This window comes from Equus caballus, chromosome 1, assembly GCF_041296265.1.
Source record: "Equus caballus isolate H_3958 breed thoroughbred chromosome 1, TB-T2T, whole genome shotgun sequence".
Lineage (NCBI taxonomy): Eukaryota > Metazoa > Chordata > Mammalia > Perissodactyla > Equidae > Equus > Equus caballus.
This window is the reverse complement of record NC_091684.1, coordinates 49,785,047-49,812,851: the sequence shown is the minus strand read 5'-3', so window position 1 is coordinate 49,812,851 and position 27,805 is coordinate 49,785,047. Positions and strand designations below refer to the sequence as shown.

General features: G+C 35.3%; 2 protein-coding genes across 28 annotated transcripts in view; one reads left to right on the top strand and one right to left on the bottom strand.

The window, feature by feature from the left end:
* Positions 1-7,987, top strand: part of FAM13C (family with sequence similarity 13 member C) — a 118,972-nt gene extending 110,985 nt beyond the window's left edge. For 7 of the 16 annotated variants that reach the window (XM_023643526.2, XM_070262838.1, XM_070262822.1 and 4 more), the window contains 4 exons: positions 87-182; positions 1,494-1,690; positions 3,221-3,322; positions 6,364-7,987. In XM_023643526.2, the coding sequence (XP_023499294.2) occupies positions 87-182; positions 1,494-1,690; positions 3,221-3,322; positions 6,364-6,487 (519 nt within the window). In that variant the 3' untranslated portion in view covers positions 6,488-7,987. Of the gene's footprint in view, positions 1-86; positions 183-1,493; positions 1,691-3,220; positions 3,465-6,363 lie in introns of those variants that run through there. The other 9 variants (XM_070262818.1, XM_070262843.1, XM_070262827.1 and 6 more) reach the window with 4 other exon arrangements.
* The window catches only part of PHYHIPL (phytanoyl-CoA 2-hydroxylase interacting protein like), a 65,341-nt gene continuing 45,506 nt past the window's right edge, over positions 7,971-27,805 (bottom strand). For all 12 annotated transcript variants that reach the window (XM_023643534.2, XM_014733317.3, XM_070262866.1 and 9 more), the window contains 4 exons: positions 21,642-21,838; positions 19,483-19,657; positions 15,754-15,871; positions 7,971-9,051 (listed from right to left, as the gene is read on the bottom strand). In XM_023643534.2, the coding sequence (XP_023499302.1) occupies positions 8,517-9,051; positions 15,754-15,871; positions 19,483-19,657; positions 21,642-21,838 (1,025 nt within the window). In that variant the 3' untranslated portion in view covers positions 7,971-8,516. The remainder of the gene's footprint in view (positions 9,052-15,753; positions 15,872-19,482; positions 19,658-21,641; positions 21,839-27,805) is intronic.

The following is a 27,805-nucleotide window of genomic DNA, read 5'->3' as shown; positions in this document are numbered from 1 at the left end:
CAAGACTTTTTTTCTGCCTGCTAAAAATAGTGATGTGTTTTCTTCTTGTCTGAGAAAGGAACAATAAATAATTTCATGTTTTTCAGGTAACTAAGCAAGACAAGAATCTCATAAAGCCTCTTTATGACCGATACAGAATTATCAAGCAAATCTTGTCAACGCCTTCCCTTATTCCAACAATTGTAAGTCAGGGTGCTCACATTAACTAGAAACTCCTATTTGTGCTTTGTTTCGATGGTTAGTTAGGGAGGCAGCACTATGAGAGTTATAAAGGAGCCTTCTTGGCAGTGTGTGCTGCTAACCAGGCCAGCTGGTATTTCAAAAAAGCAGAAATGTGGTCTCCCTCAACCCCAATACTATATTTAACAGTGGCTGATAATTAAAACTATTGTGAAACAGAAATATAGAGCAACCGTGGTTTTGAAGCCAGTTTTAATGTTTGCTTTCATTGCTTGGATGAGGAGGACAAACGATGGATTTCAGTTTGGCATTATCTAATTTACAACAAAGCAAGACAAAACAAAGCCTTTCTATTCTGTGTGTTAATTTTTCTCCTTTAATAAGAAAATTGACAGGATGTTCCTTGATATAATGCAACATTTGTTTTTGGTACCATTTGACCATCACTGTACAAGACATAAGTAGATTTATCTTAATAGAAAATATGAATATTGAAATTGAGTTAGACTACTTTAATAAAGAATGATTTATGGGAATACAGAACTAGAAAAGCCCCACAAATCCTACTCGATCAATATTAAAACAGTCACTTGCTCATGATATCAATATAAAAAGGAATAAACATTAACAAATATAAATTTAAGTGTACTTGAGCACATTTATACTTCCACAATTTTAATTAAAGGCAAAGACAATAATGATTCATAATCTTTGAAATTTTCCCATTAAGGAAGCATAATTTAAAATAGGGTGTGATGTTCAGGTTTGCTTGCAAGAAGATCTTTTGGTTGTAATAAGCATTACCAGAACAGGTTAAAGAGTAACTCCATTTCGCTTTGGCCTGCATAGAGCTCTTCTCTGAATCTGTCAATTTTCTGAGTATCATCTGCATCTAAATGTGGCCCACACCAGGACCTGATTTGGGGTGACAAAAGGTGTCTGGAGTCCATCTCATCTTAATCCATATAACTGTTATGAAGCTGGGGCCTAGAAGTCTGGGTCAAAGGAAGGAACTACTAGGCAGTGCAGCCCAGATTGGAATATATCCTGGATGTCTGTGCCTTCTTTGGCCCAGCAAACAGAGATGAACTTGGTGAGCATTTTAGCATAGGATGGGTGCCTCTTTGCTCATTAACTTCTTTAAGTTTTTTGATGAAACTGAGGAAGAGTTCCTCTTGGTTGCTTTCTTCTCAGTAGGCATAGGGGTCACCTCTTGTTTTCATGGTGTCCATTTATGGTTCCCCTTCCTGTTTTTGCTTCCTCAAGAGGTGCTTAGCATTTTGTGACTTTATTTAAACTCTGCCTGTGATAAGCAGGAGGAAGAGGACTCTGATGAAGACTGTCCACAGGGAAGCCAACAACCTTCTTTGCCAGATCCAGCATCTCACCTTTCCGTTGGCAACCACCTCACCTACTCTGAGACTGAGGCTGTTAGAGTCCTGCTACCAGATGAAAAGAAAGAAATCAAACAACCCGCCCTCTCCATGTCCAATTTACATGAGGCCACGATGTAAGTATGAAGCCTAAGTGTGGAGTCTCTCTTTAACTTCTTCTGGTCTGTGGTACCTTATATGTACATAAGAAATACAGAAGAGCTATTAGACTCTAAAAAATGCTATCCACCAGAGTAGCCTTAAAAAGCATAATCTGGTTGTCCTCTTAACCAGAGAATTGAGAACACAAAGCCATGAGGAACCAAGGCTCCCAATAAGGTCCTAAAGATGCCATAAATGCTAATGTTCAGTTTGCTACAGTCACATATCTTTTTAGCAGGGTCTGTCACCAGTCTAACTCTTGGCAGTGGGTGAAGCAAAGCTGTCCTTTAAAAATGCTGGACCAACAGGAAATGGGATCCTGTGGTGGGTCAACAGTCGTCAGAGCCTTTATCCTAGTCTATTCCATTTAGCTAAAATGGTTTCTTCAGATTGGGAATCCCCTTGGCCTTAAGTGAGCTGACCTTGTCTTCTAATGGCCCCTCAGTCAGGACCTATTTGGATTTTTATTAGTACTATCATTTTCATTATTTGGTAGCTGGCATCCCTCTTGATCATTTGGCCTTCTTTGGTTTTTATATTACAGGCAGATTATGAGATTTTCTTTAATAAGTATAGTACAGTGAGTATGCCCCAAGATAGAGATGGAATCCCCAGAAATATATGAGGTGAGACCAAGGACTAAGTTGTAAGCTGAGATTTTAGTGTACTTGTAGAATCAGTTGGTACCTGAATTTCGGCTCACAGAAGAGGGTCATGTTTGGAAACAGAAAATCTTCCTTCCTCCTTCCTTTACCTTCTTCTTCCCTCCCCCCCCACCCCTTCGCCTTTTTCTTTCCATTCTTTGTTTCATTTATTTATTGGTTGGTTGATTGCTCTAAAGCAGCTGTTCTTAACGTTTTTGGGGTATTGGACTTTTTTGAAAGCAATGGAATCTTGGTCTTTTTTTTTTTTTTAGAAAGTGCTCATATATAATTTCAAAGAGTTCATAGAGTCTTTGAAACTATACACAAGTTCCCCAGATAAAAATTCCTGCTCTAAAGTATATGACTTTTCTCTCTCAGTAGAATGGAGTAGAATTTGCAATGTAACTATAGCTTTCTTTTGGGTCTTTGTTTCATTCCCAAGGGTTTTGCCATTCTCCCATACGCTAGATTAAGGGTAGAATTTTCTTTAAAGTTTCTTCCTCTTGTGCCTCTTATGTTCAGGTTATCACCCAATGCTGATGAGTATTCCTTCAAAATGTCTTGTTTCTCCCTCATCCATTCATGTGGCCTTTACCCTCACCACTTTTTGTAATGGACTCAGTCTGCTTTCTCCTGTCTGTCCTTTCTCCCTTCCTATGATATTTTTATGAAGTAACTTCCTCTGCTTCTATGCTTCCCTATGGTCAGTCTCCTCATGTGCTATACTTATTCAAAAGATAGTCTTAGGCAGAACACTTCTGTATCATAATATGCCTTTGCTGAACAGATAAATCTGCTCATGATGATCTCTCAATTATGCCAGAGCTCAGTAATGGCAAATATATATTTTACTTGGTATAGGCCTGTACTTCTTGACCATCTTCGAGAAACTAGGGCTGATAAGAAGAGACTTCGGAAAGCCTTAAGAGAATTTGAAGAACAGTTTTTTAAACAAACAGGAAGGTAAGTATGGGCAGAGATATCTTTTAAGCTAATATTTCTTAGCACAGTATGAATGAGCTGCAATTTGTTTGCAGGAACAATGACTACAAGATATAATTTCCACAGTGACTTAGACCTGGGATTTGTCTAATACGACATTCTGATAGTGCCATTATTAGGTATGTTTTATGGGAGGCTGTAACTATCAAGTATGACATCAAGCTTTAAAAAATAATGGCTGAACTCCAAAAATCCCTAACTTGGCATAATAAACCTCATTATAACTATCAAGTTTATCTAAATCTTTAAGAAATTTTTGATTTTTCAGCCAGTATAACTTTGTTCTTGGTTACTTCATCCCACAAGTTATTGCCTACTTTATTAAATAATTCTTGTTTTGCTTTAAGTATATCATTTAAACTTCAGGATCTGCCCTTAATTATTTTATTTCAGGATTTGGTCAAAAGTTCATAGCTATTCTTTCTATCTTTAAATAAACATTTAGCTATATCCTCTATTTGTCCTCAATTTTTCTATGTCAACTCAAGTCTCATTATGCACTCCATTAGTTTTCTCTAAATTTTGGTGTATCATCATCAAAATTATATATATATATAAAATCATGACATAAGGGTTATTGATCTATTTCTGGAATAGACAGATAAATCACTGAGCTATCCTGAGCCTGTCTCCACGGTTGTAAGATGAAATTATTGGATTCCCTGGGATATTTTGGGAAGCTATGGCCGTCATGTAGAATGTCAGTCTTAAAAAAAAATAATAAAGGGTATAATTTTTCCAAAGTCTCAAAGTTATTAAGGTGGCTGAGGTGGGAGTTGTGATACACTGGCTCCTCGTATTCCTCTCCATCTATGTATCTGCCTTCCCTGAATTGCTTTCATTTCAGCAGACTGAGGGTTACCCTGATGCAGAGGGACTGTTCTGAAAGCATCTTGAAAGCTTGGTCTACTCACCTCTTAGCAGCTTTTCCATTTCAGTCCTCCAGGGCAGTTCACCAGGACTGGAGCTATTAAGTCAGAAACTTTTTGCATTCAGCAAATACAGATGTAATCTCACCTACTTTTCTACCTGGAATCTTCCTTTCCACTTGATTGCTATAAGTCCAAGTTATTTACCTTTCTGCTGATGTTAACTAATCTAGTAAAGTGTTATGTGGCTGCTAAATTTAGAATGTAAAATATAATTTGTTTTCTTTTTGCTTTTTCTCCTTTACAAAATTTCCATATGACTTTTACATTTTTACCTGTTTGAATCCAGGAGTCCACTTTAAAGAGTTTGAGAACTTCCCAATGTGCTAGTAGTCCTGCCTAATGGATCTACAGTGGCACTTGGCATGCCTTTGACATACAGGGAAGTTAGTTATGTTCTACATATAGTGTTCTACTGCACTTGTGAGTCCTAAACCTACTTCAGATATACCTACGTTGGATTGAGGTTGTATGCCCTCTTGTGGTAATATACTTACACTAAATGCAAAAGAGGTGATACATTAAAACTAAAACCAAATAGTTGAATGGCTAGGAAATATGGATCTTAATCTTGTTTTCCTAAGACATTTTATTAGGATGGCCTAACTATCCATAAGGTCAAATAACCATGCAAATGGATTACTAAAAATTTTAAGATACTTTAAATGTTCTTGGTAATATTTACCATGCAAGTGGCATAATCACGTAGATATGACATTATAAACAATTATGAGCCAGAGAATTGTGCTAAGCACTTTAACATGTTTTATATAACGGGAAGACTGCTTTAGGAAATACCCAGCAAAAATTTTCATTCTGACCAATGCACTCTTGTTTTAGCAAAAAATGGAGTATGCAGGACCAGGGAAAAGTTACATGATGGATTATTAATGTTCCTAAATTAGACCATTTCTTCACTTAGATCTGTCTACGCAAATTAAGGTGGTATTTAGACACCCAGTTATAGGTTTGGGCCACAACACTGAATGGAGGCACAGGAATTATGTTATATAATTTAGACACCATTTAGGAGGAACCCTGTCTATAGATTTGTGTACTATTCTCAGTTCTATACCAGAAATTGCAGGGCTGTGTATACTGGTGCAACACAAGTAGATAACTATAGTCTTGGGAATATTTATAGATTAACTTATTTTTTTATTTGTAAGAGATATCATTATATCTTTATTAGTACTGGGAAAATAGAAGGGTAAAACATTAAATGTTAGCTATTTACCCATTTTCAGCCATACTAATATTGGCGAGTATTTGTGTTTTATATTCAGTAGCAATCGTGGTGACTTCATCTGTGCTTTCCACCTCTTGTTATTTCAAAGTCATGGGTGGAAAGGTTTTAAAAGCACTCGCCATTTTATCAACAAAGGAGACAAGAACCTTTTGAGATCCTGAAGCAGTTATTGCCCTTTAGAAAACATAACCTGGCAACATATTTTTGTGGGATGGCAAATGGTTTTAACTCAAGATGTTACTTAATTATTCCTCAGAGTAAATGACAAGAACATGTAGTAGTTAGAATGCATATGTATAAAAATCTATGCATTATCAACTAGTCTAAGTAAAATCAGTGTGTAAAGAGAACCACTGCAATTTAAACTTTTATAAATTACTTCACTCAAGGAGTTTATTTTTATTAATATAATTCCTGTAGTATTTTTAGGTTATTTTTAACAACTATCACTATAAGCGCTGAACATTCTGCACAGGCATGGAACTGTGGCATGGGTGATGGGAGAATGACTAGACAAGGAATGCCTTGAGGTTCTGGGTTTTGTTTTTTCCTCAGACTTTTTCACTTTCCCCATTGTTATATGTCTACGTACTGGACCATATATTTGCAAAACCCCTATGACATTCAAGTTCTCAAAGGGTACTATTTTATGGAAACCTAATAACACATGGAAGAGGGAGTGAATCAAGGTGAAGGGAAGGTAAAAAAGACATGATGCAAAAACCAGGTGGAAACTGCTACCCTGTACTTTCTCATGTAAGAATTGTAAAAGGATTTTTAATGACTTGATTGTGAACTAATAGACAGTATTTTCTGTTTTGCAGAAGTCCACAAAAGGAAGATAGGATACCAATGGCAGATGAGTACTATGAATACAAGCACATAAAAGCCAAACTGAGACTATTAGAGGTTCTCATAAGCAAGCAAGATGTGGCCAAAACGATTTGAAGTTTAGGAAATATTTGTGATCACTTTCACCCAAGATAAAGTCAAGTTTATTTTCCTCTGCCGCTCTTGCTAAGTAGTTTTGACATACTGAAAATTGAAGCACTTTAGTGGTAGTATTAGCTGTTCTGTTTTAAGAAGAGATGGCAAGTGTGATTATAAATGAGAAAGAGGGATTTAAATGGGAGGAAAATACCGCAAGTAACAGTACAATTGGAAAAAAAATCAACCTCCTCCATGCCAAGGAGAAAACTCACAATCAGTATAATTATTTCAGAAAACATCTAGTATTTTATCAAATCTAAATAACATAGAGCATCCACTTGTTCAATGGGCCACTTTTCAGGGAAAGTCTATTTAGTGTCCAAAGATTGCTTATATTGATATATGGAAAAGAGCATGATTTTTTTAAAAAACTCAGTAGGAGGAGGAAAAGAAACTCTTCTTATGGGAGAAGGAATACAGCTACTAAGAATGTAATTTATTTGAAACTTCTAATAGATTTTTTAAGTCGTAACGAAAACTACTACCTTGTCCCTTAAGTCTGCTAGGCTTTTAGTACCCTAAAATATACTAGAATGTGTCACTGCTAATTTTTTATTTCTATATAAAAATAGCACATTATTTTATCTGTTATTTGAAATTTTACATTTCTGATTACCAAAGTTCATTCTGATAGCATGTAGTTTGTGAATTATCTTTGTCTATAATTGACAGATGTTTATATTAAAATAAAATATTAAAATTTGAAAATAGGTATTTTGGATAGATATGTGTCTGTAGTATATAATCTAATGTGATCATAGTTATAATTGCTAATCTTTTTGTTTACTATAAGATTATATAACTATTTTTCCATTGGGAATATGCATTTTCCTTAATGTTCCAAGGTCTGTACTTTGTAAAGTCAAAAAGCTTTCTCGTGAGTTGCACTTATTCTTCATTCTGTACAAAATGAAAGATTTGGAAATTGTGTGCTATGACACCTTGGAGTAGAAGCCAAAATATTTTATTTGCTTCCTCAACTTTAGTGTATATTTTTTGTTATTTTGTACTAAAACGTGTTTATGATTTTTGCTTTTGTAAAAATAAGTGAAAGGTCAACATTTTCTCTCTTGTACCAACCATGTTTGTATTTCTATTTTCTGTAATGTTTAAGCATGATACTGAACAAATTCACATTTTCATATAGTTTGGATGGGAAAAATACTGACTGTTTCAGAAGTAGACTATTTCAGAGGCTTATTGTTTTCTCTGTATTTATCTGATATTTTATAACTTTTATGAATCAGAATAATGTCCTTCATAAATTTGTTTAATTAAAGTCATCTACTTGTAACAGGACAGATACACAACTATTTGAAGTTTACAAACTACATCTTTGATAAGGAAAATGGTTTCGTGACACGTATACAATTGCTATTAAATGTAACTCTATATATTCTATATGATTGTAAATATTTTATACAACAATACAAATAAAATATTTTTCTATTATATTTATTATGTTGAAACACAGTAGTTGTTTCCTGTTAGCTAATATAAATAACATAAATAACACTGTCAAACAACAAGTTGGAAGTGCTGACAATTCTAGGCTTCAGGATTTAACTCATGCTGCAATTACACCCTTTCATGCGATTTGGAGTTATCCCAATATTTGTTCAGTAGATTAAAATGAATGCATATTTAAACACCATTTATAAGCCGTTATTTTGTATTTTGCTAAAGCAGTTTATATAATTGTTTTGTTATGTTTGGCATAAAGGAAAAATAAAAACATTGCAGCATCTAGGCAATAAAGTGTCAGAAGGAGAACTTAGGATATTTCATCATTGAAAGCAGTGGGAAGGGTAGGGAATAGGAAACACTAAAACGGCTCTGAATGAAATTTGAAAAGTGGCAGTTTGCTTTTGGTGATAGCGGCATGTGCATGCTTCAGTGGAAAACATCTGGTGATGAAAATGGACAACAGAGGATCAATGCTCCTAAGGGAAGAAAAGGGACTGAGTAAGAATAAGAAAAGCGAGCATTAACGTCCAACACTGATATTACAGGTTTTGCAGCTGGGATCTTTTTTTGCATTTGCAGTAGACAAACTCATGAGCTGATGACCAGTGATCTCTGCCACGGTGCCCAGAGAAAGATCCACAGGGTCAGTGTAGATGACTTCTAAAATGACATCCTGGGCATGGTGGTAAACCAGCACCCCATCTTCTTCTGTGCAGGTCAAAAATTTATTATCCTTGGAATTTAGTTGAGGAAGGCGCTGCTTACAAAATTCATCTCCTGGTGATCCCACAGGGGCAATAACAAGAATCACATAATGATAAGCAGTGTACATACAGTAGAAGTCCCCAAAGTATAAGTTAGTGTTGGGGTTAAAAAGTTTTTCTGCTGCAATCTCAAACCTGTATCTTCCATAAGGTGAATCCTGGGGTGGCTTCCCAGTGTTGAATTCCGTGCTGCAGCTGAAGAAGATGCCTTCTAATTTTCCACTGATAGGAGAGCCATGGCTACCACTGTTATCCTTGACAGAGGGCTGCATAGCATTTCCATGATGTTCTCTGCAAGAGAAAAGAAATGGTCAGTGCTTGGTACAATACTGGAAAAGTTACTGATTTATAGATTTGAATGGTGATAGGCCTAAAAGTCAGCTGTCTACTATTAAAAGCCTGAATTCTCATCCTACTATCAGACCAAGGAGAAGGCATCTTTTTTTAAGGTATGCTTTTTTTTGGGGTAAGTTTGGCTCTGAGCTAACATCTATTGCCAATCTTCCTCTTTTTTTCTCCCCAGTGCCCCAGTACATAGTTGTACACCCTAGTTGTAGGTCGTTCTAGCTCTTCTATGTGGGATGCTGCCAGAACATGGCCTAACGAGCAGTGTGCAGCTCCACACCAAGGATCTGAACCGGCTAATCCTGGGCCACCAAAGAGGAGTGCATGAACTTAACCACTCTGCCATGGGGCTGGCCCTGAGAATGCATCTTTTGACATTACCTATAGATGCCTAAAACTAGCCCTGGTGGTCTAGTGGTTAAAATTTGGTGTTTATCATTGTGGCCTGGGTTCATTTCTGGTCAGGGAACCACACTACCTATTGACTGTCATACTGTGGTGGCTGTGTGTTGCTGTGATGCTGAAAGCTATGCCACTGGTATTTCTAATACCAGCAGGTTCCCCCAGGGTAGACAGGTTTCAGTGGAGCTTCCATACTAAGACAGACTAGGAAGAAGGAAATGGCCACCATTTCTGAAAAAATTGGCCATGAAAACCCTACGAATGGCAGTGGAGCATTGTTTGATATAGTGCCAGAAGGTGAGAGGATGACACAAAAAGACCGGGCAGGGTTCTGCTCAGCTGTACACAGGGTTGCAAGGAGTTGGAATCGACTAGATGGCACTAACAATAACAAATAGATGGTTAAATTCCAGCCTTGACTCTAAGTAAGGTAAGCTACAAACCTTGGAAGTCTTTAACATAATAAATTTCCTGGCCAGAAAAACCAAACTGGAATTAGAACTCTTACATCTGAAATCACATCCATTATATGCCTACTGCATTTCAGAAGTGGCTTTTTGAAGAGAAAACTGGACTAACAGTACTGGTTAGTTAAATATGTTGAATGTTTCTTTAAAATATGCCAGAATTTAGTCCTAAAATGAGTGCTGTCCACATATATTGGCACAAAGTATTTTGTTTTATTGTGGGTTTATTTTGTTTTTGACCCAGGCACAGTTTACTAATCAGGTCCTCTCTCCTGCATTTTTTCCTTTTTTGTGAGGAAGATTGGCCCTGAGCTAACATCTGTTGCCAATCTTCCTCTTTTTGCTTGAGGAAGATTGTTGCTGAGCTAACATCTGTGCCAATCTTCCTGTATTTTATGTGGGATGTCACCACAGTGTGGCTTGATGAGCAATGCTAGGTCCGTGCCTGGGATCCAAACCTGCAAACCCCGGGCTGCCAAAGCAGAGCACGCAAACTTAACCACTACACCACCGGGCTGACCCCCTCTCTCTTGCATTTTGCTTAGAAAAGAACTGGTTATTCTCCCTTTACCCTGTCCCCAGATCTGTTTTCTACCCTTCTCACCTTCCACTGTGGACTGACTCTATCATCCAGTTCTTCCTTGCCCCTTGGTCCCTTCCCTTCCAGTTCTACCAATAAGAGGCACCAGCAGATGTCGGGGAGAAGAAGGTAAAGCCTTGAGTGTGTCTTCCTCTACCACCTCCATGCTTCAGAGCCTTGTGGTTCTGGCAGGGCTGGATTTGTCTATAACTACATATCTCTGACTACTTCTCCTGCTGGGCACCTCTACTCCTCTTCTCTTCCCAAGAATGGTAAAACCTTTCAACTCTATAGTATCTGGCTTCTTTAGCATCCCTTATTAATTGCCTTAACTCTCCCCATACATCTGTGAATGGTGCTTTTGTTAAATTTTCTCCAGAATTCCATGAGTGTGCCTTCTCTTCCTTGACTGGGTCTTTGACCAGCATGATTTAGGATGAAAATTACAAGCTACCACTCAGGCAAGAGAAGGTTCTCCCAGTCAACATGCTCCTTAAAGAGTGTGGGTCATTGAGGTGTGCTCAAGGTCTGCCCGTGACTTTAGAACAGCAATAAGTCTCAAATTCTAGTGCCTGAAAACTACCTAGGGAGCTTATTAAAAATGCAGATTCAAGGGAAGACCAAGAAACTGTCAGAGATTAGAGAAGACTAAGGAGACATGACAAATAAATGTACTATAATATCCTGGATTGGACCCCATATTTTTACTCTTCCTGTTGTTCTTTCTTCCTTCCTGATATTCCAAAATTCCTTCTTTTATCATTTCCTTCCTGTTTCAAGAACTTCTTTTAGTCATTCTTTTAGGGTAGGTATGCTGGTGACAAATTCTCCTAGTTTTCCTTCTTCTGAGAATGTCTTGATTTCCCCTTTATTCCTGAAGGATATTTTCACTGAATATAGGATTCTGGGTTGACAGTTCTCTTTCAGAACTTGAAAATATTGTGCCACTTCTTTCTGGCCAATGCAGTTTCTGATGATGTCATTCAAATTGTTTTCCCTATAGATAAGGTATCTTCTCTCTGACCACTTTCAGGATTTTTTTCTTTATCTTCAGTTTTCAGGAGTTTATGAAGTGTCTTGGCATGGATTTCATTGGGTTTATCCTGTTTAGGGTTTACTTATTAGCTTCTTGAATCTTTAGGTTTATGTCATTTGCAAAATTTTGGAACATTTCAGCTATTATTTCTTTGAATAGTTTTTCAGCCCCACCCTCTTCTTACTTTCCTTTTTGACTCTGATGACACCAATATGTGATATTTGATCTGCCATAGTCCCATATGTCCATGAGGCTCTGCTCATTTTTTTTTTAGTCAATTTTCTCTCTGTTATTCAGTTTGGGTAATTTCTATTGTTTTGATTCTTCTGTTTCTATTTCTACTGTTCTGTTGTTCTGTTCTGGTTCAGGTTTACTCATTCTTTCCTTTATCCTCTTGATTTTGTTTTCAGTGTATCCATTGAGTTTTTTTACTTCTCCTACAGTGTTTTTCAGTCCTAAAATTTCCATTTAGTTTTTTATATCTTCTATTTCTTTGCTACTTCTATTTTCATTTGTTTCAAGTGTGTTTGTGATTGCTTGTTGAAAAATTTTTACGGTGGCTGTTTGCAAATCCTTGTCAGATAATTCCAAGATCTGTATCATCTTGGTATTGGTATCTGTTGATCATCTTTTCTGATTCAAGTTAAGATTTTCCTGGTTCTTGGTGTGATGAGTATATTTCAATCATATCCTGGACATTTTGGGTATTTTGAGACTGGATCTTATTTAAATCTAGTATTTTAGTAGGCTTCTTCTGACTATGTGCCAATGGGAGAACTGTGGCGGGGTGTTACTTTATTGCTGTCAGGCGATAAACATTCAGGTTCCCCAGTCAGTCTCAATGACATGGGGCAGGGGAGGAGGACGGGGGAGGGACTAATGGGCAGAGGTAAGAGTTTAGGCTCCCACTAGGGTTCTGCTAACACAGTCTAGCTGGGAGAGGGAAGAGTGTCTCATTATTGCTCCCTATGTGGCCTTTACTGACACTGCAGGGCAAGCTTTATCATCCCTCGGCTGTGGTGAAAAGTCCTGATTTCCACTAGGCCTCCTGTGATACCACAGTGGGGAGGGTGACAGAGATCTCATTGCCACTGGTGAGGGGTATAAGTCCAGTCTCCCCACTCAGTCTTCTCTGACACCACCTCCAGCAGGAGACGGAGGAGGAGGGGAGGGTGCTTCCTTACATGTGGGAGAGGGTGGATGTTTAGGTTCCCTATTTGGCCTTGGCTGGTGATGGTGGGAATAGGTTTTTTTTCCATGGTGTTTGGCCGGAGTAGGAAAGTTATCGTCTAAAAGATTTCTGTCTTCAAGGCTGTCCCTTTGTTGGTCATTTGGGTACACAGAGCAGACTTTCTAGGGTGATTTTTTTGTCTGTGCCCATTGGCATTTCTGGGTTGCTGGCTTCTCTAGCACCTAGTCCAGAATATAAGAGCTAAAAAGAAAACCCAGGAAACTCATTATTGTATTGTTCTTTGAGCCGTGAAATCCCTAACCAGTTTACCTTGTCTCCACCTTTCAGAGTTTTATGTTTCTTTGATATATATGTCCAGGGTTTTTAGTTGTACTTAGTGGGAGGAAAAGAGAGAAGTGTATCTACTCTATCTTGTCCTGGATCAAAAATTCTTATCCTTGTTACATTCTCATTAACAAAAACCAAATATCAGTATATGTGTCCTACTTGAATCAAGTGAAATTATATGAAATAATAACAGCAGAAAAGATATAAACAGGAACTTAGGCTAGAAGAAATGTCCTAATATCAGTGACAGGCATCAACTTTGAGGATATACAATCTAGCACCAAAAAGTACAGGAATTCCTACACATGTCTATCAGTCTCAGTGGATTCCTGAAGAGAAAACTTTCAGAAATAGAAAGGTGTTTTAAGGACAATTCGTCTGCTTAGTGAACTTGAAGGAGTAAGAGAGAAAGTGATATTTTGATCTGGGGTAAGGGAAAGCAATATTCATTTAGGAATTCATTTCTAGAGGAAGAGATCAAAATGAGTTCATTCTATGTGGACTGAGTCAGAATTTATCTATGGCTTTTTCATAATTTATAATGATTTGGAGTTTGTCAGGTAAGTGAAAGGTTCCTTTCTTTTTCTTTTTTTAAAGGTATGCTCTTTTTTGGTGAGGAAGATTGGCCCTGAGCTAACATCTGTTGCCAATCTTCCTCTTTTTTGCTTTTTTCCCCAACACCCCCCCCCCCCCCCCCAGTACATAGTTGTATATCCTAGTTGTAGGTCATTCTAGTTCTTCTATGTGAGATGCTGTCACACCATGGCTTGATGAGTGGTGTGTAGGTCTGCACCCAGGATCCAAACTAGTGAACCCTGGGCCGCTAAAGTGGAGTGTGTGAACTTAACCACCCAGCCACAGGGCCGGCCCCCTACAATTTTCTAATAAGGGCTTTTTAAAAAGCAATGTTGAAATATTGTACCCATGCGTTGGCAAGTGTATTTATTTATATATACTGCATCAAGATATAATTTACATGGATTTTACAACTATTATGGAAAATCCAACAAAGGTAAATTTCCTTCATAGTAGATATATCTTTCAAACTAGTATATTGAAATCAACCATACACTATATACAATAACTTCTTTCATTTTACATGCTCTCTGTATTTACCTTTTTTCTTCTTGGAAGAACTTTTGAAAACAGATGAAGCAAATTTTAGAGTATCTAAGGACCAGAAAAACAGAAGGCCAGTTCCCATCCAAAGGATGGAGAAAAATTAGAGAAATACTGACCTCCAGTGGCCACCTACAATAGACACTGGCAATAGTCCAGACATCTAAACCTAGTACCAAAGATGTATTTATTTATTCTATTGATGTATTTCTTATTAATGAAAATAGCAAAGCGGATCTTTTATTCTTTTCAAATTTTATGCTTAACAAATATAAACAAATACCTTTCTTGTTGAGTGTATATCGTCATTCCCATTCAACAATTGACAGGTACAATAATTTGTGTTGTATCTCTCAGTCTGTACTCTCTAAATTAGGTAAATGGCATCCACCATGAATTATATAGACTCAAGGGTAAATGACAGGTAAGAGAATTATAGACTAAACTCTGTATTCATAGGCTAAAACATAACGCAGGAGTGTTTTTTTGCCATCAAAATACATAAAAATACATGATATTGCAAAGTACTTTATTTGAGAACACAGATTCCTAAATTCATGTCCCTATGATGCCCTTTGAATTTTCCATAGCTTGGAGCTGATTCAAATCTGGAACCATGATCTTGACTTAAGAAAAATTAGGGTGATATGAAATAAACAAAAAAAACCAACAAAGCTTCCTAAATTTTTTTCATATACAATCCTGTCAACTTAAGAATCCTTTAGAGTTTAAAGTGAGACCAAGGCTTTTAAAATGAGAAATTATAGGGATTACTGTATAAAAGTTGTAGAACCTATATAGCATTTATCATTTTAAAAGTGTTAGTTTCACTTTAAAACACGTATCTGCCTATTTACTTTCCTGAAATATTCTTCTGCAAACATGAAAGGGCTAGAAGTGTTAAAACTACCTGTGGCATGGACTTCTTTTGAATTCTTAGAAACTGCTTCCAGGGATAAACATAGGCTATCCTAGAAATACTAGTTGAACACTAGAATTCAAAAGTAAACAATGGAGACCATCCTTATGAATAATTAATCCAAGATAATGGCTTAGAGATTTTCACTTAGGCAGAAGCCTGAAAATCCCACCTGATTCACCACAATATTTCATGAAACAGTCACCCTTTTATTCTCTCATTTTCAGCATCTTAAAGAGACCCACAAGAAGAGGAGAAAATTTAGTAGTTGGTATAAGACCGAAGGCATTGAGTTATTGGGAATTAGAGGAGTATGTACATGAAATCTTTATCAATCTAAACCCTGGAGGTTTAAGATCTTTCACTCAATGGACAGGAATTGGTAATACAAATGATTATGGAAAAGAATCTAGGCAAAGTGGCAAAAAATCCGACATCTGACTTTTTCTACTTAATTATTCTGGGAAATAAAAAATTAGAGTATAATTAATTATTTTGAAAAGAAAACTAATGCTATTCACAGAACTAGACTCAAGGGAAACCTGAGCCTAGAATTTGGAATGGCTTTTAGTAAAGCAAATTAGTATATATTTTTTTGATTCTTACCGAATATAGTCAAAGTATTCCTTGTGCTGGTTACGATAAAAAACAGAAAATTTAAGCATCCGTCCTGCAATCACTTCGGCCTTCTCCAACAGTTGTGTTAGATGAACTTTTGAATAGTCTGAAAATAACAAAAAGACAAGTCTGTTATTAAAAATATATCACCAAAAGTACTAACTACGTGCTTAATAAATTGGAGATTATTAAGATTCACCTTTAGTAAATTCATCTTAATGAATAGGAAATTGCATTTAAAAAAGAAAACATTCATTGTCTTTGTGTGGCATATTTTTCTTTCTACACAAACATTTTTGTTACGGTTTATGGTTGTTTTTTAGAATACTCTTTCATTTTTTTCACTCTTTGAAATTAAAGATCCTAAAACAAAAATGTTCAATAAGGAATACAGACTCTGCATGACCCAAGTAATGTCAATCAGCCATACTAGCTTTTCTTCAATCAGCTGATAAATTGGATAAAAAAAGCTTATAATCTATAATCAATAGCAAATAGAATTTAGAGGAGTAGCAATAATAATGTTCATTTAATTTACTCCCTAAGTCTATGAGGTTGGCAAGGTAGATTAAATATGATCATTTTATTGATGCAGAAATTGAGGCTTGTCACAATGATTTGCCATATGTTCATATAGCTAGTAATTTGGAGACTAGGTCTCTGGCTCTTAGTTGATGGTTTCCAGGTACACAAGACCCTTGAAAATCTAAAGCATCTCTCAAAGTAGTCTGATCTTTTTACCAACTTTTTGTTTTAAAAACTCAAGCTTGTTGTCAAACTCCAGTACCAGAATCTAAGCAAAAATTCTGGCCTATAAAGATTATACAACTTTCCAAACAAAAGCAACCTAGTTGAACTGCTCATAGCAGCACAACTTTACTGTTCCACTGGCTTAACAAACATTTATTTAGATTAGAACATAAAATATACAAGGCACCATGCAAAATTAGATGATCAGGTTAAAAGATAAAAAAAATCTTCTTTTCAAAGAACTCGGTTTGAGAGAAGAGATAAATATACAGACAACTATGACTTATTATGGGTTAAGCACAGGGTTTTATCTCTGTCATAGACTAGAATAGAGGTAGGCTAGTTAGTGGCATTCTATTATTCTATTTTATTTCCAGTTCTTTGCCCAGTGCATAGCACAAACTATGTGCTCAAGAAATGCTGAGTGAATCAGATGTGCAGATTAAAAGACAATTTATACGAAATAACTATCTCAAGATTTCTCAGAAGAATCAAGGTTATTGATGAAGTTTTGGTGAAACAGTCTGAATTATTTTGATAAACTGAAACAACAAACTTTGAACAGCTTAAGTTCCCCTTAAATTTTAGTCATGGAAATAAAACTGCAAAATAATTTATAGAAACATACTGTGGCACACTTAAAAGCTGGTATTCTCATTATTTATCCCATAACTTCCTTAGAAGAATTATGGGATGTAGTTAAATAAAAGAGTAACAGGGAGGGGCTGGCCCGGTGGTGCAGCGGTTAAGGGTGCATGTTCTGCTTTGGCGGCCCGGGGTTCACCGGTTCGGATCCCGGGTGCGGACATGGCACCACGTGGCAAGCCATGCTGTGGTAGGCGTCCCACATATAAAGTAGAGGAAGATGGGCACGGATGTTAGCTCAGGGCCAGGCTTCCTCAGAATAAAGAGGAGGATTGGCACATGTTAGCTGAGGGCTAATCTTCCTCGGAAGAAAAAAATAAATAAATAAAGTAACGGAGATCGCTCTAAATGAAAGAAGACATAAAGTTCTCCTTCATATACAAAGAAATAAAACATGTACTCATGTAGTTAGATTATAAAACAGAGTGTATGTATATGTGGATCTATTTATTTATAGACAGACAGATAGACAGATATTTCTGAACTGGAAATGCCAACAGTCTTCCTCAAGCTAAAAAAAGAAATATTTTCACACCTTTCCCTAATGTCAAATGGGGTTTTAGCAAGTAAATTATAGCTCTTTTTAATGGACAAATACTATGATATTGTTTGATACAGTCCTATGGAAAACAGCATGTAGATATTAAAACGATGTCAAAAGAGACCGTTTCTCTTACTGTTTCTTCCTCAGATTAAACCTCCCTGGTAGGGTGCAAGGAATGTAAATGGAAAGAAATGCAGTGAAAAGAGTAAACACGAGCTAGATTTCCAAAAGGAATTTTAATTTAGAAAAAATTGAGGGGATATATTAATTCCAATATGACACAAATATAGTAAAAGTTACCTCAATGAGAATTCTTTATTCACTATTAATACAATATGGAAATCTTCAGCTATTTCATTACTGATTGCTAGACTATGATTAATACCATATTTCATCTATTCTAAAATGTATTTTTTTCATGTTTTAGCATCTCTGATATGAGACAATAAATGTGATAAGAAAACACTGTTTCATAGTTTAATTGGCAGTAATTTCTCTTAGTGATACATAAAACAGTGGATCTTATAGTCAAGGACATCTTAGAGAGGAAGAAATATGGTACCAGAGATGCTATCTTCCTTGCTCTCAAACACTCAAATCCTTAGCAATCAAGCATGTAATCCTTAGCAACTTCCTCATAGAATAAACAAAAAGGGTTGAAGATAATCAAAATAACATAGAACTAAAATTTCATCCATTCAACATATCCACAGGAGAAGTTTTATACTGAGTTTGAGATTAAGAAACAAAAGAAGATAATGAGAGAAAGCAATAGCTAAGCACATACTGAGTCTAAAACAATGCAAGCATGAGACTATGGGAAAAAAAGGCTGATTTATCTGAAAGATGCCTCAGCTGGGGAAAGTTGCTAAGCAACCTGCAATAGGTGAGGTGAACTGTTTATAAGACTTTTTCTACATGCTCCTTTATGTTGAAACAAACACTCAGCCTCTCTCTACAATATTTCAGAGGAAGCAATCACCTAGACAAAGAGGAAACAAAGCCCCATTCTAAGAGACAAAAGGAGAGGATGACAGATGCATTAAAGTAGAGACATCTTTACATCTCTTCAACACCTATTTAAGTGCTCAATAAATATTTGTTTCTTTATTGAATGAGTACACAAATAAATAAATGAATAAGGTGAATGATAACATTTCTAATGTAATGGAATATTATGGTATAGTTCAAGATCAAAGGGGATGGGCTATCCACATCAGATATTCCAATGCCAAATGACTATGAGGTACTTTATAATGAAGCAAAGATTTACACACACATGCTCAGGACACTAGTTCAGAGATTTTCAGCACTCAAGTGAAAAATCCAATAACATTCCTGCTAGGTACAGTCATTGAGATCTGCCTCCATTCCCCTAAATTAGAGAAGGATGTTCCTGGCTCCTTTCTTCCAGTACTCATGAAAATGAAAAATGAAAAAGAAAAAAAGAGGAAGGGAAAAAAGCTCTCTCTCAAAATGAAGCTCAAAATATGCTGAGTACATTTTCAAACTACATCAATTTTTATTTGCAAAGCTTTTACTTCAAAAAATCAAACTATCCATGCAGCAAAAAAGTAATTTAATGCCAGTACCCAGCTTTCACTGAGAACTTCAGCTTTCTCCAATCAATACAACATAGTTTGTTCTGTTACTGGCAATGCAAAAATGACCAATGCAATAGATATCACCTTATAATTATAAAAAAGAAATATTTCTGTAATTAGCTCTCCAGGACTATTAAATAAGATTTTCTCTGCATTTGCATCTAGTTCTCTTACCTGCTGTGCAGAATTCTATAATTTCACTCCATTCAGAAACAACGTAATCCCCATCAACTTGTTTTGAGGCAGTCTGCACTGCTACTGTGTACTCAGTTCTTGGGCTCAAAAACCAGTGTCCACGGACAGTCATCGGCAAGGGAACAGCTTTTGCAACCAATTTTGTTGGAACATCCTAAGAAAGGAATGAAAGAAATAAATTAATTTAGCAGTATAACTTGAATCAATAGTAAACAACATGGAAGAACTTATTAAATTTTTGGCTGATGACAGAATTTTCCTGTTTAAAGATATTTAACAATTACTATATTCAAATCTCTTATTTTTCAGATGTAAAAACTAAGGCTGAACTTGATCAAGAGATAGGCTCAAGGTCATACAGCTAGTTAATGACATAAATGTACTTGGACTCCAGTTTTCTTCTATTCTAGTATAATGTTCTTCTCTGTACACTCCCTATATGTGTTCCCTAAAATGAAACATTCTAGTACTAAATGATAAAACAAACCAGAAACATGAAAGAAAATCAATAGACTTAGTATTTAAAAATATTATATTTGCTTAATTTTTACTACTCAATAATTTCACTGGAGTAGTTTATTACTAAATATTTTGTAGGTGAAGGGAGAGAACATTTTTAAAATAAATGAATCTGTTTTATATACAAATGAGGTAACATTTGCTTCACTTGTATTCAAGTATGGAGCCCATATGTCACAGAAATGTTTAGGTATTTCTAAACAAGGACTAATAAGGTAATTAAACATGCTAGTTGACTATTCACTACATTTCCAAAGATAAGGTATTCTAGATGTGAAATGAAGAAAGGGGGTCAAGTCTTGGCCTATTCATCATGTAATGTTTAATATTGCAAAGCTACTTTAAGAAAGCAAACGTCAGAAAAGAGATTATCCATCACCAGAAAGTCTAATCAAAATTGGAACATGGGAAAAATAATGACATCAATCTTGTTCACTCTCTCACACTTGTCTGTATGTATAATCTTCACTTATTGCTAGTATGTATAATTGCACATTTAGTAAACACATAATTTTCAGAAAAGATAAGACAGTTCTTCCAAAAGATTTTCCAAGTTAAAATTTAGTATCAATATAAAAAACAAGACTGACTTTCATCACAGTGAAAATACTGAAACATAAGAATACTTAAACCAGATAACTATTATCCTCTCTATAGCTACTTTTGAAGGGAGATATGTATTAGAAAAGATATGTGATAAGTAGACAGGTATGAGAATAAGTATCAGAGAAGTGTTACATGTCTAAAACATCTAAACATTGTTTTTCATTCTCAAACCATAAAATAAAATTGATGACATAAAGTAATCTTCAGCCCTTAAGTATTTTAACAAATACCCTAAAGTTTATAAACTGTATCACATTCCTCTTTTGGCAGTTATTACAGGGAAAATGTGTGCTTCAATGGAAAGCTATGCATTGCCTACAGCACAGTCTTCTGGCTATCTTCTTTTGATTCTGTGGAAGCTATTTTACAACTCTGTAATTTGTAGATACCTGATAATGATTCAGTAACTCTTGTCTAAATACATGCAAATAAATTTTGTCCAGTGGAGAGACAACCCTCCCCTTCTGTCCTCGCTCCCTCCCCCACCCCAAACCAGTTTTGCCTCCACTTATACATTTATTTAAATATCCTGATCTATAACTGTGTCTTTTCTTTGGATTCTCCTTTGAACTGGTTGTAATACTTCACCAGTTACTTCATTAATGAGTTAAAGAAAATCTTTAACACATATTCATTTTTATGTCTGTCTGAGAATCATGATTTTACTTTCTTTTGGAGAAATTGTATTTAAACAATATACTCTGGTTGTATTACCTCATCAGTTACCTCATTAATGAGTTAAAGAAAATCTTTAACACGTTCATTTTTATGTCTGTAGGACAGTCATGATTTTATCTTTTTTTGGGAGAAACTGTATTGTAACAATATACTTGGCATTTCATGTTCTTACAAAATTTCTTAGAGGGATAGGGTTTTTAAATGACATATAATTTTTATTTTTCCCAGTGTTAAATACATTATCTAAGTAATTAATAGAACCTTATTCTTTCAAAATGTCCTCATACTTAGAAATTTTTTAAGATGCAAATAAGTATTATATGTTAGGATTTTACCTTATGTTTAAATTTATTGGAGTTCTTGTTCTCTTTCTTGTTGAGGTCAATGAAATAGTGTGTAATACGGTCCTTTGATTTTGAATCCATTTCCCATGAAATCTTGAATGAGTCACATGTAATGTTGCTTATTTTTATGTTATGTGGTACAGGAAGTTCTTCCATCTCTGCTATGCCACTGTCTTGTGATTTGTTCCCTGCAAGAAAACAATGCCCAGATAGTTAGTTTACAACTAATGGATTTTTCCAGTTTGCAAGGCCATTAGCTGTGTACATATTTCTGAACTCAACTATCTAATTACTAAATATGACATTTCATTTGTTTGTGAAGTAATTTGAGTGTTAATGATAGTAAATGACATTTACAAGGTCATATTACCAATAAAAAGCCTTACCACCTCTACATTTTCAATTTACTTTTCCAATTTCTGCTTTCACAGAATGAAAACAAAAACACTAATGATTCATCTTTCTAATGTATGAAAGACTAGCCTTACATTGTAGGTTCCATCTCAAAAGCCCCATGAGACCTTTTTTCCTACATGACCGATCAATTCTGCTCTAAAGTAATAGCAGGTGTTTTAAGCTAGATAATGTCAGAAATGTTAACAATGAAAGAGTCTGGTCAAAGGAAACATTTTTTTTAAAAAAAATCTATGAAGTATCAGTGATAATCTATAAAAATTGCTCCTCCTTTTCTCTTTTGGAAATTTATATATAGAAATAGCATGTAATGGTTATAGCACATATACAAATAATATTGAAGACCATTCTCTTACAAGTTACTATGGCAACAATTACTCTAGGAACCTTTTTACCTGTCATATCTTAATAAATTTAATTTTGACTGCTAAAACAATTGATAAGGCTAAAAGAGAAAAAACAACTGCCTTGTTGATTAATTTCATTAAAATCTTAAGAAGCGATCTGACATCTGATTACTTTGAAGATTGTGGTCTACATTTCCACTTAGAGAAAATGCTATCACTTTTGCTAACAGTTTAGAACAGAATATGATAGTTGACAGGACAAAAAGAGAAAATACAGACTTGCCAAATTTGTTTCATATATAGGAAAGATATACTGGATCAAATTTTACTCCAATTCTTCCCATGTTCCCTTCCTCCAAACCAACAAAAAATTCAATGCCACAGAAGAAAAAATATCTATATATAATTGTTATTCATATGATAAAAAGTGGTAGGTCATAAATCAGCTACATAACCTGTTCCTTAACAGAATGAAACAGCAAATCTTGATCAACAAAAATTCAAAACAACAATGAATGTTACCTTGTGACAATACTTTTCACTTCCAGTTGGATTGTGTTCTCCACCCCCATGCTCTCATCTCAATTACTGATATAACACTTTCGACAATTCCCAGTCTTATTAAATCTTTGACCCATGTTATCTCATCTCAAGTGTGTTGTGGCCAGAGGAACTCAAGGACAATCGAAAACTAATCTCAAAATAACTTAAGTTCTTTATTGTCATTTCTTGAACAATACTTTTAAAAATTCTTCTTTCTTCCCCTATGTACTGCCCTCACACTCCAGTTTCTCCAGATTCCCCTCCATAAAACTCCCAGAAAAATTATTACTGCACCTTTTTCTCTCCTCCTCCCCTGGCCTCACAGAATCCCTAAATTGCTTCTGGCCTAAAGCTTTTCAAAAGTCAGGGAAGGGCAAGAGACCAAGTGGAATCCTTTTATGACTTTGGGAAAGGGAAAGGCAATAAATACTCAAACATTAGTAAGTTTTGTTCTGTTTAGAAAAGCTCACATTTTTACTTATGACTCTGATTGCAGTTATCTTTAAAATGTAAGTAACACTAATGAAAAACTTTCTGGTCTCTAATGGTGGAAATTTCTGTAGAACTCATCTGCATTTGATTGCCCATATAATTTCAAAACAACTGAAAGAATTATTTAAGATCATAGAGAGAAATAAAGCTATTTTGCATTTGATCCAATTTAGTGAAAACACAACTTCAATACATTAACACTAAGATACTATATTTTGCCGTTTAAATTTCCACTATTGTTATCTTATTCAACCTTAAAGTTACAAATGATTGATTATTTTCTAGAATATAATACTTTGTTTTATGCACTTTTTCTTCTAATTGATAAAACTTGAGAAAGAAATTTTTACCTTTATTGAAATGTGGAAACTTGTGCTCAAATCATATTTTCCCATTCAGAACAATAAAAAGCTCAAACCTATAAAGGATTTGTTATATCAAGAATCTTCATTTTCAAGCTACTTACCATAGTCCCAGTTCAAAACAAAGCCCCTAGATTAACCTTTATGCAGCTTTCTTACTTGGGCAGAACAAGTAAATAATTTAGTTTAAATAAATTCTATCTAGTTTACATGTAACTTCCTTCCTGCTCATACTCTCTGAAGCAAGTTTTAACTGAGATTTTGAGATTGGTGACAGAAGATAATGATTCTGTCTATAAAACTGGTGAAATAACAATGATCCACATGACATTAATACTCAACAATCAGCCAATACTATCTTAGATCTGTACAATCAAGTGTATTTCCAAATGCAGCTTCCCTTTCTCAGTAAGACTTCATCTTAAGGATAATTCTAGCTACCTTTCTCTACTTTACATGCCAAATGATTCTAAAACCTGTGGCTATGTTGCTAATTGGTAATGCCGAATGGAGAACAAATAAATGGCATTTTTATCTGTCCAAAATATGAAAAGTGGTTTTCAGAACAAACATTTCAAAAGCACTGTTCTAAGAACAGCAATTATTGAAATGCAAGCTGAAAACATTGCCAAATTATGCTAATAAATTTATATGTATGGCTCTTCTCTCACTGAACTTAAATTGCCTTACAAAAAGAGAAAGAGTGTTTTAAAAAAGTAGTTAGTGTTAATAACAAGCCTTGAGCTGTCCTAAGAAAGAAATTGCAGGTGTTAGGTTCACCTCCCTAACAAATAGCAACCAGGAGCAATTTTCTCATGCCATCTTTTTTCCTTCCTAAAGTTTTAGTGATCAAAAAGTCTGCTACCATAATGCAGACAGGAGGGCATTGATTTTATAATTAAAATTATATATGTATATATATGCTTAAATAAATATATATTTTAATGATTTTCATTACAAAGTCAGAGATATGGTCTGCTGGGGGAAAAGTGCTTTTCATAAAATAAACTTTAAAATGCTGCAATACTTTTAAAGTCATGAAAGAAACCAGTGAACCCTGGGCCACTGAAGCAGAGTGCGTGAACTTAACCACAACACTACCAGGCTGACCCCTAATCTTTCATTTTTTGTTTCATTAAATCCAATCTTGGGGGCTGGCCCAGTGGCATAGTGGTTAAGTGCACATACTCCTCTTTGGCGGCCTGGAGTTCGCTGGTTCAGATCCTGGGTGCAGACCTACAAACAGCTCGTCAAACCATGCTGTGGTGGCATTCCACACAGAAGAACTAGAAGGACTTAACACTAGGATATACACCTATGTACTGGGGAGCTTTGGGGAGGAAAAAAAAAAAGACCCCCCAAAAAAAGTCCCAAACCGCTACCCACAACATCCTTCTTTGTCTATAATTAAAGATGTTATTTAAGGTGGTGGCTTCAGCCATCTTTGTGAGTTACTAAGTTTTCTCAGGTTTCTCCCATGTATACATGTTATTAAACTTTCATTTTCTCCTGTTTTACTGTCTCATGTCAATTTAATTTTTAGACCAGCCAGAAGAACCTAGGAGGTAGAATACTTCTTCCCTACATTAGTCTATACCTTTACTGATTTTGACCCCTCAGCCCCCATCCAGGGGATATTGAGCAATGTCTGGAGATATTTTTGATCAACACAACTTGAGGAAGGTGCTATTATCACCTGGTGACTCTACACTGTGAAGCTTCCTTGGTCTATGACATAAAATATCTAATCAATTCAATCTGTTAAGTTGAAAACCTCAAGTCAGTCAATTGCTTAAGGTCAGTGTACATATCCTTTGGAAAATAAAAAGTTAATTAAACTGATGTTTTTGATATCACTGAACTCAGTATTTTTTTCTATACATTATTTACTGGTATCCTATCCATCTGAATATGTTTTTTGCAGATTTAAAATAATTACAATTTTGGATATCCAACTACCAGAATTAAATGAAGCCAGGAACTGAGGATAAATATTTCTTAGGTACTGAAATAGAAAATAAGATGTGGGACTGGGGCATGACGGAAGGTAAGGATTATGCTACCCTACACAAGAGAGGTGCATAGGCTTGCATATTGAGGCAGCATTCAAAAGAGAACAAACACGAAGAGCTAAGAATGAATTGCAGGACTGATCCAGGAAGGAAAATGTGAAAAAGGACAAAGAAGAAAAGTAATAGAACCCATGAGCAGATCTCAAGGTAGGCCAAAGTCAAGCCAATTTTTTAAGTTTCACTTGCAATAAAGTAAACTGCATTTGTTTATATACCTCTGAGTATTTATCACGAATTACACACTTCCATTATGCTAATACTCAAATTAATTTCCTATGTTGATAGCTATACTCCACATACATGAGTATGCAACTATTAATTACAGATTGGCTAGGACTGTATATCCTAGTCAGACAGACAAGGGTTTGAATTCTAGCTCTGCCACAAGGAATTGTCTGATCTTGAGTAAGTCTTATAACTGTCTAAACCTCCATTTCCTCATAGCTCAATGAGTATTAAATGAGGTAATGCAAAAATACAAAACATTTAATATAGTATCTAGCATGTAGTAGTTAATAAATGTTAGCTAATTTAACATTACATTGATAGAAAAAGCAATATTAATTCACTCTACCCATTGGTCCAATTAATGCTTAACTTTTCTAATTAACTCTAGAATGTCAGTGCCTCCAGAATCTTAAATGATTTTTTTCTTTGGGAAATCCTTCAAATATGCTGACATTCATTAGTGTCCAGATACATACAAGTATTTTTGAGTAAATCCATACATGCTGAAAGAGGCTATAATTTCCTAATTTTTTTCTTTAACCAAATCATTTTACAGATTACACATAATTTCCTGTCTTTAAGATGTTATTTAACCTTAGAGCTTGCCACCCTCCTTAGTATATTATTTCTTTCCATGGGCCTTTATTTTTTTATTTTTTCACAATATACCACTTTTTATTACCTCTTTTCTATACACCTAATACTTAAGCCTCTCTTTCTAAATTATTTCTCTTATATTTATGCTTATAGCACATCCTAATTATCTGTACGTTTTTCATAGTTATTTCACATCCACATCATTAATAAAGATTTTTTAAAAGCACATTTTCCCAATAATCATAGTATCTAAATGGCCTTTCACCCCAATTTTGGATCTTAAAGTCTCTATTCTGTGATGATCATTCCTGGGTTTGTTTTAAATCCATGTAACAGTACTTCTTTATTAAGGGAATTCCAATTCATTTTTCAAGAAAGTTTTGTGAGGTACTATTTTATTCTTCAACATTGATGAAACTACATTTATTGAACCAGCTGCAGGGCTACTGAAACCTCCTGATATCAACACTTTTTCACAGCTTCTCATTACTCCAGAGGTTGAAAGTTACAAATGAAGGACATAAAAATTCAACTGTCAGAATATTAGGAAAATAGTTCTATAGGGAACACTAGCACCTGAATATAAATGAAAATTTTTTCTCTCTGTAAAGGCAATCTATGTGGTCAAAAGCAGGGGAATATGACCACCCTGGAACCTCAGACTCTGAAATCCAAGACACTCATATTCTGAAGAATCTGAATGTAGTTAATTTACAATGCTCATGGATTTTAGAGTTCTGAGCTTTGTGTGAAACCAAGAAAACCCGCTTATCTCTGTAGTGCTGACCCTTCACATACAGCACTGGATTTTCTAGTTTACTGAAGAAACACAAAATTCTGGTTTTGCTGCCATAAGAAGTATCACAAGATTAATGCTTCACACTATTTGTAGGCTTATCTCTCTTAGCCATATCTGGTGTTAAATTCCAAGTTAAACTGTCTAATCAGTTTTAAAATGGATGTGATCACTAGCCCCAGAGTTGAACTGAAGCACTAGTAAATGAGCAGCAAATAAAAAAGTGGAACTCACTCAGTATCTACTGTGCAGTTAAATTACTCAAAAAATATATATACATGGGCTAAAAATAGTGAATAAAACA